At 52.6% G+C, this 13,344-nt stretch overlaps 1 protein-coding gene across 4 annotated transcripts in view; it reads left to right on the plus strand.

Moving 5' to 3' along the window:
- The window catches only part of ERCC1 (ERCC excision repair 1, endonuclease non-catalytic subunit), a 21,408-nt gene continuing 8,064 nt past the window's right edge, over positions 1 to 13,344 (plus strand). Inside the window, exons 1-8 of one of the 4 annotated variants that reach the window (XM_082438820.1) lie at positions 1 to 80; positions 909 to 1,047; positions 5,095 to 5,412; positions 5,884 to 5,995; positions 7,000 to 7,215; positions 10,677 to 10,780; positions 12,176 to 12,275; positions 13,268 to 13,344. In XM_082438820.1, the coding sequence (XP_082294946.1) occupies positions 41 to 80; positions 909 to 1,047; positions 5,095 to 5,412; positions 5,884 to 5,995; positions 7,000 to 7,215; positions 10,677 to 10,780; positions 12,176 to 12,275; positions 13,268 to 13,344 (1,106 nt within the window). In that variant the 5' untranslated portion in view covers positions 1 to 40. Of the gene's footprint in view, positions 81 to 908; positions 1,048 to 5,094; positions 5,413 to 5,594; positions 5,695 to 5,883; positions 5,996 to 6,999; positions 7,216 to 10,676; positions 10,781 to 12,175; positions 12,276 to 13,267 lie in introns of those variants that run through there. The other 3 variants (XM_082438819.1, XM_082438818.1, XM_082438817.1) reach the window with 3 other exon arrangements.

The following is a 13,344-nucleotide window of genomic DNA, read 5'->3' on the forward strand; positions in this document are numbered from 1 at the left end:
CCTATAGACAGTATCCTGGGAACTGAACACCTCTGGGGCCATGGGACCTGGTTCAAGAGACAGCTCTGACTACACGCAAGGTATTCTCTGAGCCTCAATTTCTTCATCTCTAACATGGGGTTGGTGATGATGAAAATAATAAAAGTACCTCCCTCCTAAGGTTGTAGTGAGACCCATAGGAGATAACGCTCTGATTCACACCTGGCATGTAGCATACAATAAACATTTGCTATTATAGTTTGGGAAACATTTTATTTTATTACCAACACTTCTTATTCATGCAATTAACTTCTCCAGAGGCCTGTCTTGTGCTGGGCAGTGCTGGGGACATGGTGATGAATGAGAAGGGCCTGGCCCTGCCCTCATGGGGTTCCCAGTCCAATGGGTCACAGAGTTTTCATTTGTGAGGGATTGCCCTTAGCACCAGGTCCCTGAGGAGCGTGAGTTCTTAAGACTGGGGAGGCAGGGAAAGGCATTCTAGGGAGTGGGAACAGCATGCAAGGAGCCATGGCAAGTGGAGAGGGGGACAGCTGTGGCCTGCTGGTTGGCCGGTTGTGTCCATTTCTCTGCCCCCAAGATGCCTCAGTCCTGTTGCTGGTGAGAAATACGTGTGTATGTCTGGTTCATCTTTTTAATATTTATTTATTTATTTGGCTGCACCGGGTCTTAGTTGTGACACGCTGGAATCTTCTTTGCAGCATGAGAACTCTTAGTTGTGGCATGTGGGATCTAGTTCTCTGACCAGGGATCAAACCCGGGCCCCCTGCATTGGGAGCGCGGGGTCTTAGCCACTGGACAACTAGGGAAGTCCCCCAACCCCTCTTCTTGTGTAAAGTTAGTTCCTCAATTCTGGGCTCTTTTTTAGGGAAGTCCCACCTCTGATCTAACCTCAGTCTCTTGTGCTGCAGATCCTCCTTTGGCTGCATATCCATCCACAGTGCCCCGTGGAAACTTGGGACGTCCCAGCAGAAGAGGTGCCCGGGATGGGGCGTGGTCGGGTCCAGCGCCTCCACTGTCCCCCATCCGGAGGCCGCCGCTCGGGGCCGGGTGAGTCAGACCCCGGCGGCTCCCGCGTCATCCTGGCCGCTAGGCTCCGCGCTATTTCGGGCTCCGGGCGCTATAAATAGAGGCTCGTGGAGCAGAGCCGTTCCCCCTCCGCTCGGGCGCCCCTGCGTCCCTGGACCCGCCGCGATCGCCGGGCCGCGCGTCACCGCGGCTAAGTTTAGAGGCGGGTGGGGACGTCGGCCGGGTCACTGCTCCCCTCGACCGCGCCCCGGCTTACAGAGCCTTCGGTCTGGCGGCAATCTGCCCCCCGCCCAGAGTCCCTCGGGTGGAATTAGGGGCGAAGTGTCCCCATATTCTCTATCCCCACCCCAATCCTTCGGAGGCGCAGAGGAAACTCGAAGTTGGGATTAGGGGAAGGTTTGGGAGTGGAGGAAGGTCTGGACTCGAGGAGTCGCCCGGGAACTTCGGTTGGGACTGGAATTTGAACTTGGAGCGTTTGGAAGAAGGACGGGGAAATAAGAGTACGGACAGCTGTTAGACTCGAACTCGCAACTCTGAGAGCCGGAAAGATGCGAATTCGGAATCCGAAGGTTAAATTTGGGAAGAGTGTAGGAATCAAACTTGGAAATATATTACAGAGCCGAGGACAGCTTTTCTCCCCCTTAACTAACGTAAATAGGCTCAGAGTTACCTGAACCGCGCTCAGCCGGCCCTTTGCCGCACTTCTACGATAGTGAAACGGGTCGGGAGAAACGAAAGGGCAGCTCGCCGCCTTCTCAAGGGTCTTGCCCCGGGGTGGGTTCTGGCGCAGCAGTCCCCGGCGCCTCTACACCCCAAATCCTCTTGTGGGGCGCCATCGCCCCCTGGCGGAAAAGGCACGCTTTGCAGGTTTATTTGGTAATTCCCATTCCCCAACGGGAGAAACTGAGTCCCACCCAGGCTGGCTTCCTTCTAGAAGCTCTCTCTGCCCTTGGATTCAGAGACACATTTTCATAGTCCTTCTCTATGTCACTGGGGCCTCAGTTCCTTCATCTGTCAAATGGACTATTGATACCTAAGGGGAGGGTTACTGTGAGGATTTAGCTCATAGTAAGCATCTGTCTGCTTTGATGGGTATATAGTTGACGGTAATATATGTATTTTTTATTTATAGAGCCCCTCTTCCTGTGACCGTGTGGCCCCCTCCCCCACCATCTACCGCACGTCATTGTTTTTTATCATCTCCAGAGCATGTATGACTGTCTGGAACTCTTATTTGTGGGTTTCTTTCTTATGGTCTGCCTCCCATGACACCATCAGCACCACAGGGCAGGGACCTGGTCTGATTTGCTGCCAGCTCTGTCCCCAGTGCCTGCCACACCGTAGGTGCTCAATATGTAGTTATTCAAGGAATGAGTGAACCATGGATTTCAAGACGGGGCTCCGTGGTCCTATGGAATTCTCACCAGCTCAGCAGCTACAGATGGGAAAACTGAGGCTCCCAGTGGTGAAGTCGCTTGCTGGAGGATTCTGCTTCTGTTCTTTGTTCATTCATACAACATATGGTTCCGTAGCCCCTTCTTTCTGGGCACTGTGCTACAGCAATGGCCACAACAGCTTCAGTCTCTGCTTGCCCAGGACTTGGTCAAGGGCTATTTTATTCTTATGACAAACCTGAATATTTCACCTACTGCATGCCAAGTAAAGATGTAGGGACTTTACACATAACTCATTTCATCTTCCTAATAGTTATGCTATTGTTTTCCCATTTTAGAGTTGAGCAAACTGACGCACACAGAGAAACTGAGTTGCTGGCACCAGGTCACACTGCTAGTAAGTGATCTTGGGGAAAAATTACACCCAGCGATGAGACTGCTTATGAAGGAAGGAGAATCAGGGAGATGGTAGACTTCCCATTAGTGACCCAGATGGAGGACCAGTGTCTTCTAACTTTGCAAGAAAAATAACTAGGAACCCAGAATTTGAGATTCCATTTGTGAGGGTCAAATAAAGACATTTTCAGATGAGCAAGACTCAGAAATTTTCTATCCAGAATGTCCTCTGTAAAAGTTAGAAGAGAATGTACTCTAGCAAGAAGTAAAAATGAATTCAGAAGGAAGAAGTTTATAAAAAGTAACAGAAAATTGTTAAGGGTTGACTCGTGTCCCCCCAAAAGATATGTTGAGTCCTAACCCCCATTACTTCAGAATGTGACTTTATTTTGAAATAAGGTCTTTACAGAGACAAGTTAAAATGAGGTCATTATGGTGGTCCCTTATCCAATATAACTGGCGTCCTTGTAAAATGGGGAAATTTGGACACAGAGACGGACATGCACAGAGGAAGGACAGTGTGAAGACACACAGGGAGAAGATGGCCATCCACAAGCCAAGGAATGCCTGAGGCTACCAGAAGCTAAGAGAGAGGGCTGGAACAGATCCTTCCCTAGTGCATTCAGAGGGCACATTGCTCTGTCAATACCTTGATTTTGGACTTCTAGCCTCCAGAACTGTGAGAATAGCTTTCTGTGGTTTAAGCCACTCAATTTTTGGTACTTCTTTACAGCAGCCCTAGGAAACTAATACCATGAACCAATTATATAAATAAAAATTAATTAGAAAAAATCTTTTACAGTAGGTCCCTAACAAAAGCCAAAATCAATGGAGAGATAGAGACAGTATGTTCATGGGTATGAAAAAGATGTCAGTCTTCTTGTAATTAATCCATCAATTCAGTGCAATTCCAATCTCAATCTCAATAGGATTTTTCAGGGAACTAGAAAAGCAGCTGCTAAAATCCATCTAGAAGAGAAAATGGACAAGAATGGTAAAGACAGATTTGAAACTGAACAGAGGTGGGGGACTTGCCTCATGTGATATCAAAACATCTAAATGAAATAATTAAACTGGCATGGAGGCAAGGGACAGGTACAGAGATCAATGAAACATAATAGAAATGTCAGAGATATACCTGTGTATACATGGGAATTTGGCACATGATAAAGGTGGAATATCAAAACCAGGGAAAGGACTGGCTTTTTTTTTTTTTTTTTGCTGCATGACTTGAGGGGTCTTAGTTCCCTGATCAGGGATGGAACCCGGGCCCCGGCAGTGAAAACACTGAGTTCTAACCACTGGACCTCCAGGGAGTTCCCAGGACTGGCTTTTAAAATAAATGGTATCCGGACAATTAGCTATATCCACCATAAATTCCTACCTTAGTACATTTTCAAAAATAAGTCTCATATGGATGAACGACAGAAACAAAATCAAAACTAGAAAAAGTATTAAAAGAAATGATAAACTATATTTATGACCTCGGGGTATGGCAAGCCTCTTAAACACACCAAAAGTCAGGATAGATTGATAAATAGGTGCGAATAAACACTAAGAACTTCTCTGTGAGAAAAATAAACAAAGTTAAAATATAAAGTGCAAACTATCAGGAAATATTTGGAATATGTGTAACTGACTAACAATTAGAATTGGAATCCATAAAGTACTCTGACACATTAACAGTAATAAAAAAGGCATACAACCCCATTGAAAAAATGGGCAAAGGATATGGGCAAGCAACTCACAGAAAACAAACTATTAAAGACCAATAAACTCACAGAAAGATGTTCTCTCCTTAGTAATCAGAGTTGCAAGTTAGAACAGTGTGATACTATCCTTTCAGGAAATGACTAATACTTACTCATCAACCAGGTCTCTGCTCCGATGTCCCTTCCTCTAGGAAGCTCTTTCCTGGCCCTCGGGCTGGATTAGGTGTCCCCTGCCCCACCCCCGTCCCGGGCTCTCTGGGGTCTCCTAGCCAGCCCTGTCCACTCTGGATCGTCAACTGTTTGGGAAAGGGTTTGTCTCTCCCAATGCGATGTGAGCTCCAGAAGGGCGGAGCGGGGCTATCGTTATCCTTGGTCATCGCTGTGTCACTAGCAGTGCCTGGCACAGAGCCGGGAACAGAGGAGGCGCTGGGGGAATGTATGTGGAATAAGAGAATGAGTGAATGGGGAAACTGAGGCCAAGTCAATGGCAGAGCTGGAATTCAAACTCAAGTCTGTACTGAGAGAAGGAACCTAGTTTGATTACCCGCCATCTCTTCTCCACTAAGCCCTGCCCAGAGCCCAGGCACACAAGAGGCGCTCAATAAGGGCACTGAAATCAAACTGCTTGGCAACCGGAGACGCTCAGGGCCAGAGGCGGACAGCTGTCTCCAAACCCAAACCTCCGCAGTCCTCCAGAACCATAGAGAGCTGCGTGAGGAACCGCCCCTCTCGATGCTCTACGCTTTTGGGGAACGTCGGGAGCGGGCTGGAGGGCTAGAGAGGCCGGAAGTGCGACCAGCCTGGGGCTCCGCTGGCCGCGCCGGCGGTGGGACGCCTCGATCTCTCTCCTGTCTTTCCTTCGCGGCCCGGGGGCGAGGAGGTGAGTTCTCGGGGCGCTGAGACCCCGGGGCTGGGTTGAGAGGGGCGTGGGGTTGAGACCGCCGGTGGCGATTGGCAGATGCAGAAGCCAATCAATCGTTACAATGTCTGAGCGTTTGAGAAGGTGGAGCGAGGGGAAGGCATACAGGTGCGAGCCGTGGGGGCGGGGTGGACGGAGGGTTGGGGACAGTGGTCTGGCCTGGCAAACGGAAGGCGGGGAACAGTGAGGGCGGGGAGAATAGAAAGTTGGGACCCTGAAGGGCGTGGCGAATGGAAAGTGTGTCCCGGTAAGGGGCGGGGCGAGCCGCAGGTGGAGGCTCGATGGGGCGGGGCCTTATAGAACCTGGGGCCATGGGTGTCTGGACCTAGACGCGATGGAGCCCTGGAATTTTTGGGGGGATACGGCTGTGTCTGGGGGTTCCTTCTGGGGAATGTCGATGCTTCGCTCGCTCCCGACGCCACGGCTTCATTTTCAGGCCCCAGAAGGACCTTGCGATGGACGAAGAGGGAGTGCAGAAGCCCGCTGGCCCACCCACAAGGAAGAAATTCCTCATTCCAGTGGACGAGGATGAGGTCCCTCCTCCCGCGGTAGGACTAAGAGATGGGGGGACTGCTGGGAGGCTTGGGGGTGGTTGGGAGGAAGGGGGACAAGAAGGGGCCTGTGGGACCACAGTGTGGGTTAGGAAATGTTGGGGCCTGGGTCACTTTGAGAAGACAGCCTTTTGCCTTCTGCAAGTCTCAGTTTCCTGTAAAAAGTAAAATGTCATGGGCAGGAGGGCTAAGGCAGAGGCTGCAAACTGGCAGCCAGGAAGTAGTCCTGAGATACGTTTTATGTGGCCAGAACCCTGGTTCTGCAAGGAATGAATTTATTGCTGATAGTTGAGAATTGGAAGGTTTGGCAATTTTTAAAAAAATCTTCACTTTTGACATCTTTTGGTAAATAAAGGATCTGGCAACACAGAAATCTCAATCCTACAGGAACATAATTGCCTGGTGCTAAGTAGTGGCTGCCACCTATGTGCTATGAAGAAAAAGAAAGTAGGCTAAGGATAGAGGGTGTGATGGGGGAGAAGAGCTACCTTAGATAGAACAGTCAAGGGAGGGCCTCTTGGAGGAGATGATGCCTTTGCCAAAATGTGAAAGAAGTGAGTGAGCGAGCTATGCAACATCGGGGGGAAGGGAACAGCCAGTGCAAAGGCCCTGAGGTCAGAGAGAATCTGATAAGTTTTAGGGCAGCAGGAAGGCCAGTGGGGCTGGAGTAGAGAAAGCCAGGCGGAAGATGTAGAAGGTGAAGTCCTTGAGGCAAGGGGGCAGGGGCAGATCTTTATGAGGCTCGAGGACTGAGGTGACAGCTTTGGCTTTTAGTCTGAGTAGGAACCACCTAAGGGCTCTGAGCAGAAGAGGAACATGATATGACTCAGTGTGGGGAGCAGACTGTGGAAGGTAAGGGCAGAGGCAGGGAACTGGTGAGGAGGTGACTGCAGTGGCCCAAGGGAGAGAAGATGGTGGTTGGGACCAGGGTAGAGGCCGAGGAGGTGGGGAGAAGTGGCTAGATTCAGATTTTGTATGCCCTCTCACATCTGTCCCCACAGGCCAAGCCCTTATTCAAATCCACACGGAGCCTGCCCACTGTGGAGACCTCACCCCAGCCGGCTCCTCAGACCTATGGCGAGTACGCCATCTCAGGACCTCCAGGAGGGTCTGGAGCCACACGCCCCATAGGGCCAGAACCCCTGGCAGGAGAGACCCCCAACCAGGCCCCCAAACCAGGAGCAAAATCCAACAGCATCATTGTGAGCCCCCGGCAGGTGAGGAGGGGGCTGGAGAAGTGGGGCTTTGGGGTTTCTGGTGGGGAACGTGGTTATAGGGAGGGCTTTCTAGTGGACAAGGAAGGAGGTCTGAGTTCTAGCCATTATGCCCTCAACAGCACCATTCATCCATTCAACTAGCGTGTGTGGGTTGAGGATGCCCCATGTCTTAGTCTGTTCAGGCTTCTATAACAAAAATACCATAGACTGGTGGTCTGAACAACGAACATTTATTTCTCACAGTTCTGGAGGCTGAGAAGTCCAAGATCAAGGCGCTGGCAGATTCGGTGTCTAGTGAGGACCTGCTTCCTGATTCATAGACAGCCATCTTCTCAGTGTGTCCTCACAGCGTAGGAAAGGGTGAGGGAGCTCTCTGGGGTCTCTTTTATAAGAGCGCTAATCCCATTCATGAGGGTTCCACCTTCATGACCTAATCACCTCCCTTCACCTCCTAATATCATCACATTGGGGGGTAGTATTTCAACCTATGAATTTTGGGGAGACACAGACATTCAGTCCATAGCACCCCAACTCTTATGGTTGGGGGCATGATTGTGTTCATGAAGCTACATTTCCTGTCCCCAGGTTTGTCCATTTATTCAAAAACAGTTGAACACAGGCCCAAGTTTGAATCCCGCTCTGCCACACAGTAGCTTTGTCATCTTGGGCATCATCTTGGGTGACTTAACCCCTCTGAGCCTTTAAAATGGGGGTTCACCCATTTATAATCCATAAATATCTTCAGAGGTTACCTGGTGCAGTTCTAAGCTCTGGAGATAGAAGATAAAGTCTCTGCCATTGACAGGGGGCTGGCATTCTGGAAGGAGAGAGCAGCAGTATACAAAGATAATAATGGGACTCAAGAACATGAAATATGCTCAAAATTGTTAGCCATCAGGGAAATGCAAACCAAAACCACAATGAGATACCACTTCATACCCTAAAATCAAAAGGATAGACAATAACAAGAGTGGGGAGAGTGTGGAGGAGTTGGAACCCTTATACACTGCTGGTGGGAATGTAAAATGGTGCAGCCACTTTGGAAAACCTCCTGGCAGTTCCTCAGACATTTAAACATAGAGTTATCATATGACCTTGCAGTTCCACCTCTAGGTATATATGCAAGAGAAATGAAAATATGGTCAACCTTCTGCAACCATGGATACAAAACCCGCAGACACGGAGGGCCAACTGTACTACGTCATCTGTGGATTTTGATATCCAGGGGGTCCTGGGACCAATCCTCTGTGGATATTGAGGGACCACTGTCTTCTGTCCACACAAAAATCTAGTACACAAATGTTCACAACAGCATTATTCACAATAGCCAAAAAGTGGAAACAACCCAAATATCTAGCAAATGATGACTAGTTTTTTTCACTTAGCATAATGCTCTCAGGGTTCATCCATGTTGTAGCATGAATTACTACTTCATTCCTTTTTGTTGCTAAATAGTATTCCATTGTATGGATATGCCACTTTTTGTTTGTCCATCCATCATCCATTGATGGACGTTTGGGTTGTTCATATTTTTCAATTATTATGAAAATGCTGCTGTGAACATTTGTGTACTGCTGTTAACATATGTTTCCAGTTCTCTTGGGTATTTATCTAGGAGTGGATTTGCTGGGTCGTATGGTAACTGTATGTTTAACTTTCTCAGGCACCTCCAAACTGTCTTCTAAAAGGCTGCATCATTTTACATTCCCACCAGCAGTAGATGAAGGTTCCATTCTCACCATATCCTCACCACTTGTCATTGTCTGTCTTTTGGATTTCGGCCATTCTAATGGGTGTGACGTGGACAAAATACTTCTTTAAAAATTAAAATTGGGATAAACAACAAGGTCCTACTGTATAGCACAGGAAATTATATACAATATCCTGTGATAAACCGTGATGAAAAAGAATATTTAAAAATGTATAAATATATATGTATAACTGAATCACTTTGCTGTACAGCAGAAATTAACATGACATTGTAAATCAACTGTGCTTCAATTTAAAAAAATAAATTAAATAAAATTGGATCCTGCCCCTCCCTTGCCCAAAGCCCTTCCATGGCTCCCAGTGCCTCAGGTCCAGATGGCCCAGAGCCTGTGGGACTTGGGACCCCTGCAGACCCTTCCCACCCCAGCTGCTCTGACCACTCCACAGTCCACCTGGAGAGCAGATACCACACCCTTATTAGAGCTGAATTCCACCTCACTTGGTAATTACATGTCCATCCCCGAGATGCTTTTGTTTTAATGTCTGTGTCCCCCACGAGAGCAGGGATCTATGTCCTCTTGGTCACGGCTGTATCCCCAGCACTTAGACACACAGTAGGCACTCAGATACCTGAATAGATTAGAGCTTGACTTGCTCAAAGTATTTTGGTCTTGGGCTACAGGGTAGAGCATGAGGCGGGGGGTTATTTATTTCTTTTGGCTGTGTTGGGTCTTCATTGCTGCGCGTGGGCTTTTCTCTAGTTGTGGCAAGCGGGGGTTACTCTTCGTCACGGTGTGCGGGCTTCTCATTGCGGTGGCATCTCTTGTTGCAGAGCACGGGCTCTAGGCGCGTGGGCTTCAGTAGTTGTGGCACATGGGCTCAGTAGTTGTGGCACATGGGCTCAGTAGTTGAGGCTCGCGGGCTTAGTTGCACCGCGGCTTGTGGGATCTTCCCGGACCAGGGATCCAGCCCGTGTCCCCTGTATTGGTAGGCAGATTCTTAACCACCACGCCACCAGGAAAGTCTGTGAGAGGTGTTTAGAGAGAGGAGTCTGCTGGGCACATGCCAGGCTTTCGGGGCTCTGACCCTGTGGAGGGTCACAGGCCACGGTGAGGAGCTTCCTCCTGCGGGCACTGGGAAGCCGTGGCAGGGCTTAGAGCTGGAGAGGGGCAGCTTTGTGCTTTAGGAAGCGCTGTCTGGCTCCTGTTTGGAGGGTGACCAGGAGGGGGCAGCACTGGGGCAGGAGACCAGGAGGAGGTGGGGTGGGGGCATGGCAGTGGAGGGGGAGGAATTCATGGGGAATGCTTAGAAGGTAGATGTCCCACCTAGTGGATGAGGGGGAGAGGGAAGCGTGTAGGACAAGGCCTGGGTCTCTGGATGGTGGGGCCGTCCCTGAGTTGGGGCTGGGAGGGGGAGCAGGTGTGGAGGCCAGTGCTGAGTGCAGTGAGGTAGATACCCGGGGACACGTGTCCTGTGGACCACAGGACACACGAGCTGGGGCTGGGGGGAGGGCTGGGCTGAGAGAGACCCGGGGACCCTTTAGTTAAGGCCTAGGGCCAGGGAGGAGGGGCCTAGGTCAGAGCCCCAGTACCAAGAACATTCCAGGCTGAGAAGGAGGAAGAGTCTGGGGAGAGGAGGAGAGCAGAGCTGGAGAAGCCCCAGGTGCAAAGCAGGAGGTGGGGGGAGGGGCCCTGGGGTGGCGGTGGTCCCAGGGTCACTCTGCTAATGGCTTCGGTTCTCCCTCCCCCCAGAGGGGCAACCCTGTGCTGAGGTTTGTGCGCAACGTGCCCTGGGAGTTTGGCGATGTGCTTCCCGATTATGTGCTGGGCCAGAGCACCTGTGCCCTCTTCCTCAGGTGAGCTCTGGGGGCCACCCACCCTCAAGGTGGCCTGGGAGGGGTGTGCTCTGGGTGTTCTGGGCCGTTGTATGGGAGACCTCTGGGCACGGCCCGGGCCTAGGTGTGACCCTGGGTGGGAGGCAGAGATCTTGGCTTAGAGGTGTCCGAAGCAAGAGCTGGGCCCCGGACTCTGGGTCTGAGGGACGAGGGCCCGGGGGCCTGGATCCTGGGTCTGAGGGGGGAGGGGCCGGGGGTCTGGATCCTGGGTCTGAGGGGGGAGGGGCTGGGGGCCTGGATCCTGGGTCTGAGTGGGGAGGGGCCGGGGGCCTGGATCCTGGGTCTGAGGGAGGAGGGGCCGGGGGCCTGGATCCTGGGTCTGAGGGAGGAGGGGCCGGGGGCCTGGATCCTGGGTCTGAGGGAGGAGGGGCCGGGGGCCTGGATCCTGGGGCTGAGGGGGGAGGGGCCGGGGGCCTGGATCCTGGGTCTGAGGGAGGAGGGGCCGGGGGCCTGGATCCTGGGTCTGAGGGAGGAGGGGCCGGGGGCCTGGATCCTGGGGCTGAGGGGGGAGGGGCCGGGGGCCTGGATCCTGGGTCTGAGGGAGGAGGGGCCGGGGGCCTGGATCCTGGGGCTGAGGGGGGAGGGGCCGGGGGCCTGGATCCTGGGTCTGAGGGAGGAGGGGCCGGGGGCCTGGATCCTGGGTCTGAGGGGGGAGGGGCCGGGGGCCTGGATCCTGGGTCTGAGGGAGGAGGGGCCGGGGGCCTGGATCCTGGGTCTGAGGGAGGAGGGGCCGGGGGCCTGGATCCTGGGTCTGAGGGGGGAGGGGTCGGGGGCCTGGACCCTGGGGTGAGGGAAGAGGGGGCCTCATGTCCTGGACACCAGGACTGGAGCCAGGATTTCTGTAACCGTCACCACAGTTAAATAAGTTTCCCTCCATTCCTGGGGGCCCCTCCCTCCCTGCAGGGTATGAGAGCTAGTGGCTGCTGAGCAGAGATGTCCCTTTGTTCCTGGGTGGCAAAGCCACCCCACCCCATCCGTGCCAGCGCCCTCTGAGGTCAAAGCAGGCAGTCCCGGGGATGGGCCCTGCTTCCCAAGACCAGCTGTACAGCACCACCCCCTGACCCCGGTACACACTCTCTAGGGTTTCCTGGTCTCCGCCTGAAACCTAAAGTCCTTCTCTTCCTCGGTGAAGAATCCGGGGGTCCACCCTTCCAGGGAGTCAGAGCCGGGCACCCCTCACTGCCAGTCCCCCCGTGCCCCTTTCTTGAAGGGTGACCTTGGGCAAGTCACTTAACCTCTCTGAGCCTCAGATCTGCCTGTGCTCCCCAAGCCCTCTGCCTTCCAGCAAGAGGGGAGAAGGGCTTCTGGGGTCTCTTAGCCGGAGACCTCCCAACCCCTCCCTCTCCCGCCCCCCAGCCTCCGTTACCACAGCCTCCACCCAGACTACATCCATCAGCGGCTGCAGAGCCTGGGGAAGAGCTTCGCCCTGCGGGTCCTGCTCGTCCAGGTGGATGTGGTAAGCAGGGGTCACTCCTCCATGGGCCTCACTGTCCCCATCTGTGTAATGGGGAGCCTTGGGCCTCCCGGTTGCCTGGCGGACTGTTGAATCTCTTCCAAGGAGAAATGCAAGTTGGAACCCCAGTGGGGACTTTCTCACATCTGAGATGGACAGCCGTGTTGGCGAGGAGATGGAGGGTCAGATTACCCGTCTCCTCCTTCCCCACACCCCCTTCAGCCAGGCCCTGCCCTCTGCCACTTCAATACTTCTTGAACCTGTTTCATTCTATCCTCACAGCCGGGCCCTGATCCAGGCCCTTTCCTCTCTCGCCTGGGTCCCTGCCCCAGCCTCTTCTCTTGTCTTGTGGCCTCCAGCTTCGACCCTGCAGTAGTCAGAGGGGTCTTCTGACACACAGATCTGATGTCCCAACCCCTCTGTGGTCCCCCAGTGCCCTCCATGGCCCGTGAGGCCCAGTGTCACCCGATCCCTGCCCAGCTCTCCCAGTTCATCTCTAAGTTTCCACGTGATCACCCTTTCATTTCACAGCCTCCGTCCCATAGTGGTGAATTGTATTTCCTCAAGCCTTCCTTCCCCTCCCTTCCTTTGCACACGCTGTTCCCTATGCCTGGAATTCCCTTTTCTGCTCTCTGTTGCCCTCACTCCTCATCCTCCTTCAGGTCCCATCTCAGATATCCCCTCCTCTAGGAAGCTCTCCCTAATCCCCCAGGTAGGACAGACGCTCCTCTGGCTCTCCCACCCCAGCCCTGGCCACTCTTGAGTCATCACTGACTGGGGACTGTCTGTCCCCCTCATCAGACTGTGAGTCCCGGGAAGGCACAGCCAGGGCTGTCCCGGTCACTGCTGGGTCCTGCACAGGCTGGGCACCCAGCTGGAGATTAGGGAGTGTCAGTTGAGTGAAAGGCTCTTGGCATCCTAAGCTGCTCTGCTTCCAAGACTATAATTCTTTGCTTTCTGCCAGATCCCTCATTCTAATTTCCTTCTCCACTCAGAAAGATCCTCAGCAGGCCCTCAAGGAACTGGCTAAGATGTGCATCCTGGCCGACTGCACCCTGATCCTTGCCTGGAG

The sequence above is a fragment of the Balaenoptera physalus genome (assembly GCF_965194825.1).
Source record: "Balaenoptera physalus genome assembly, chromosome: 19".
Classification (NCBI taxonomy): domain Eukaryota; kingdom Metazoa; phylum Chordata; class Mammalia; order Artiodactyla; family Balaenopteridae; genus Balaenoptera; species Balaenoptera physalus.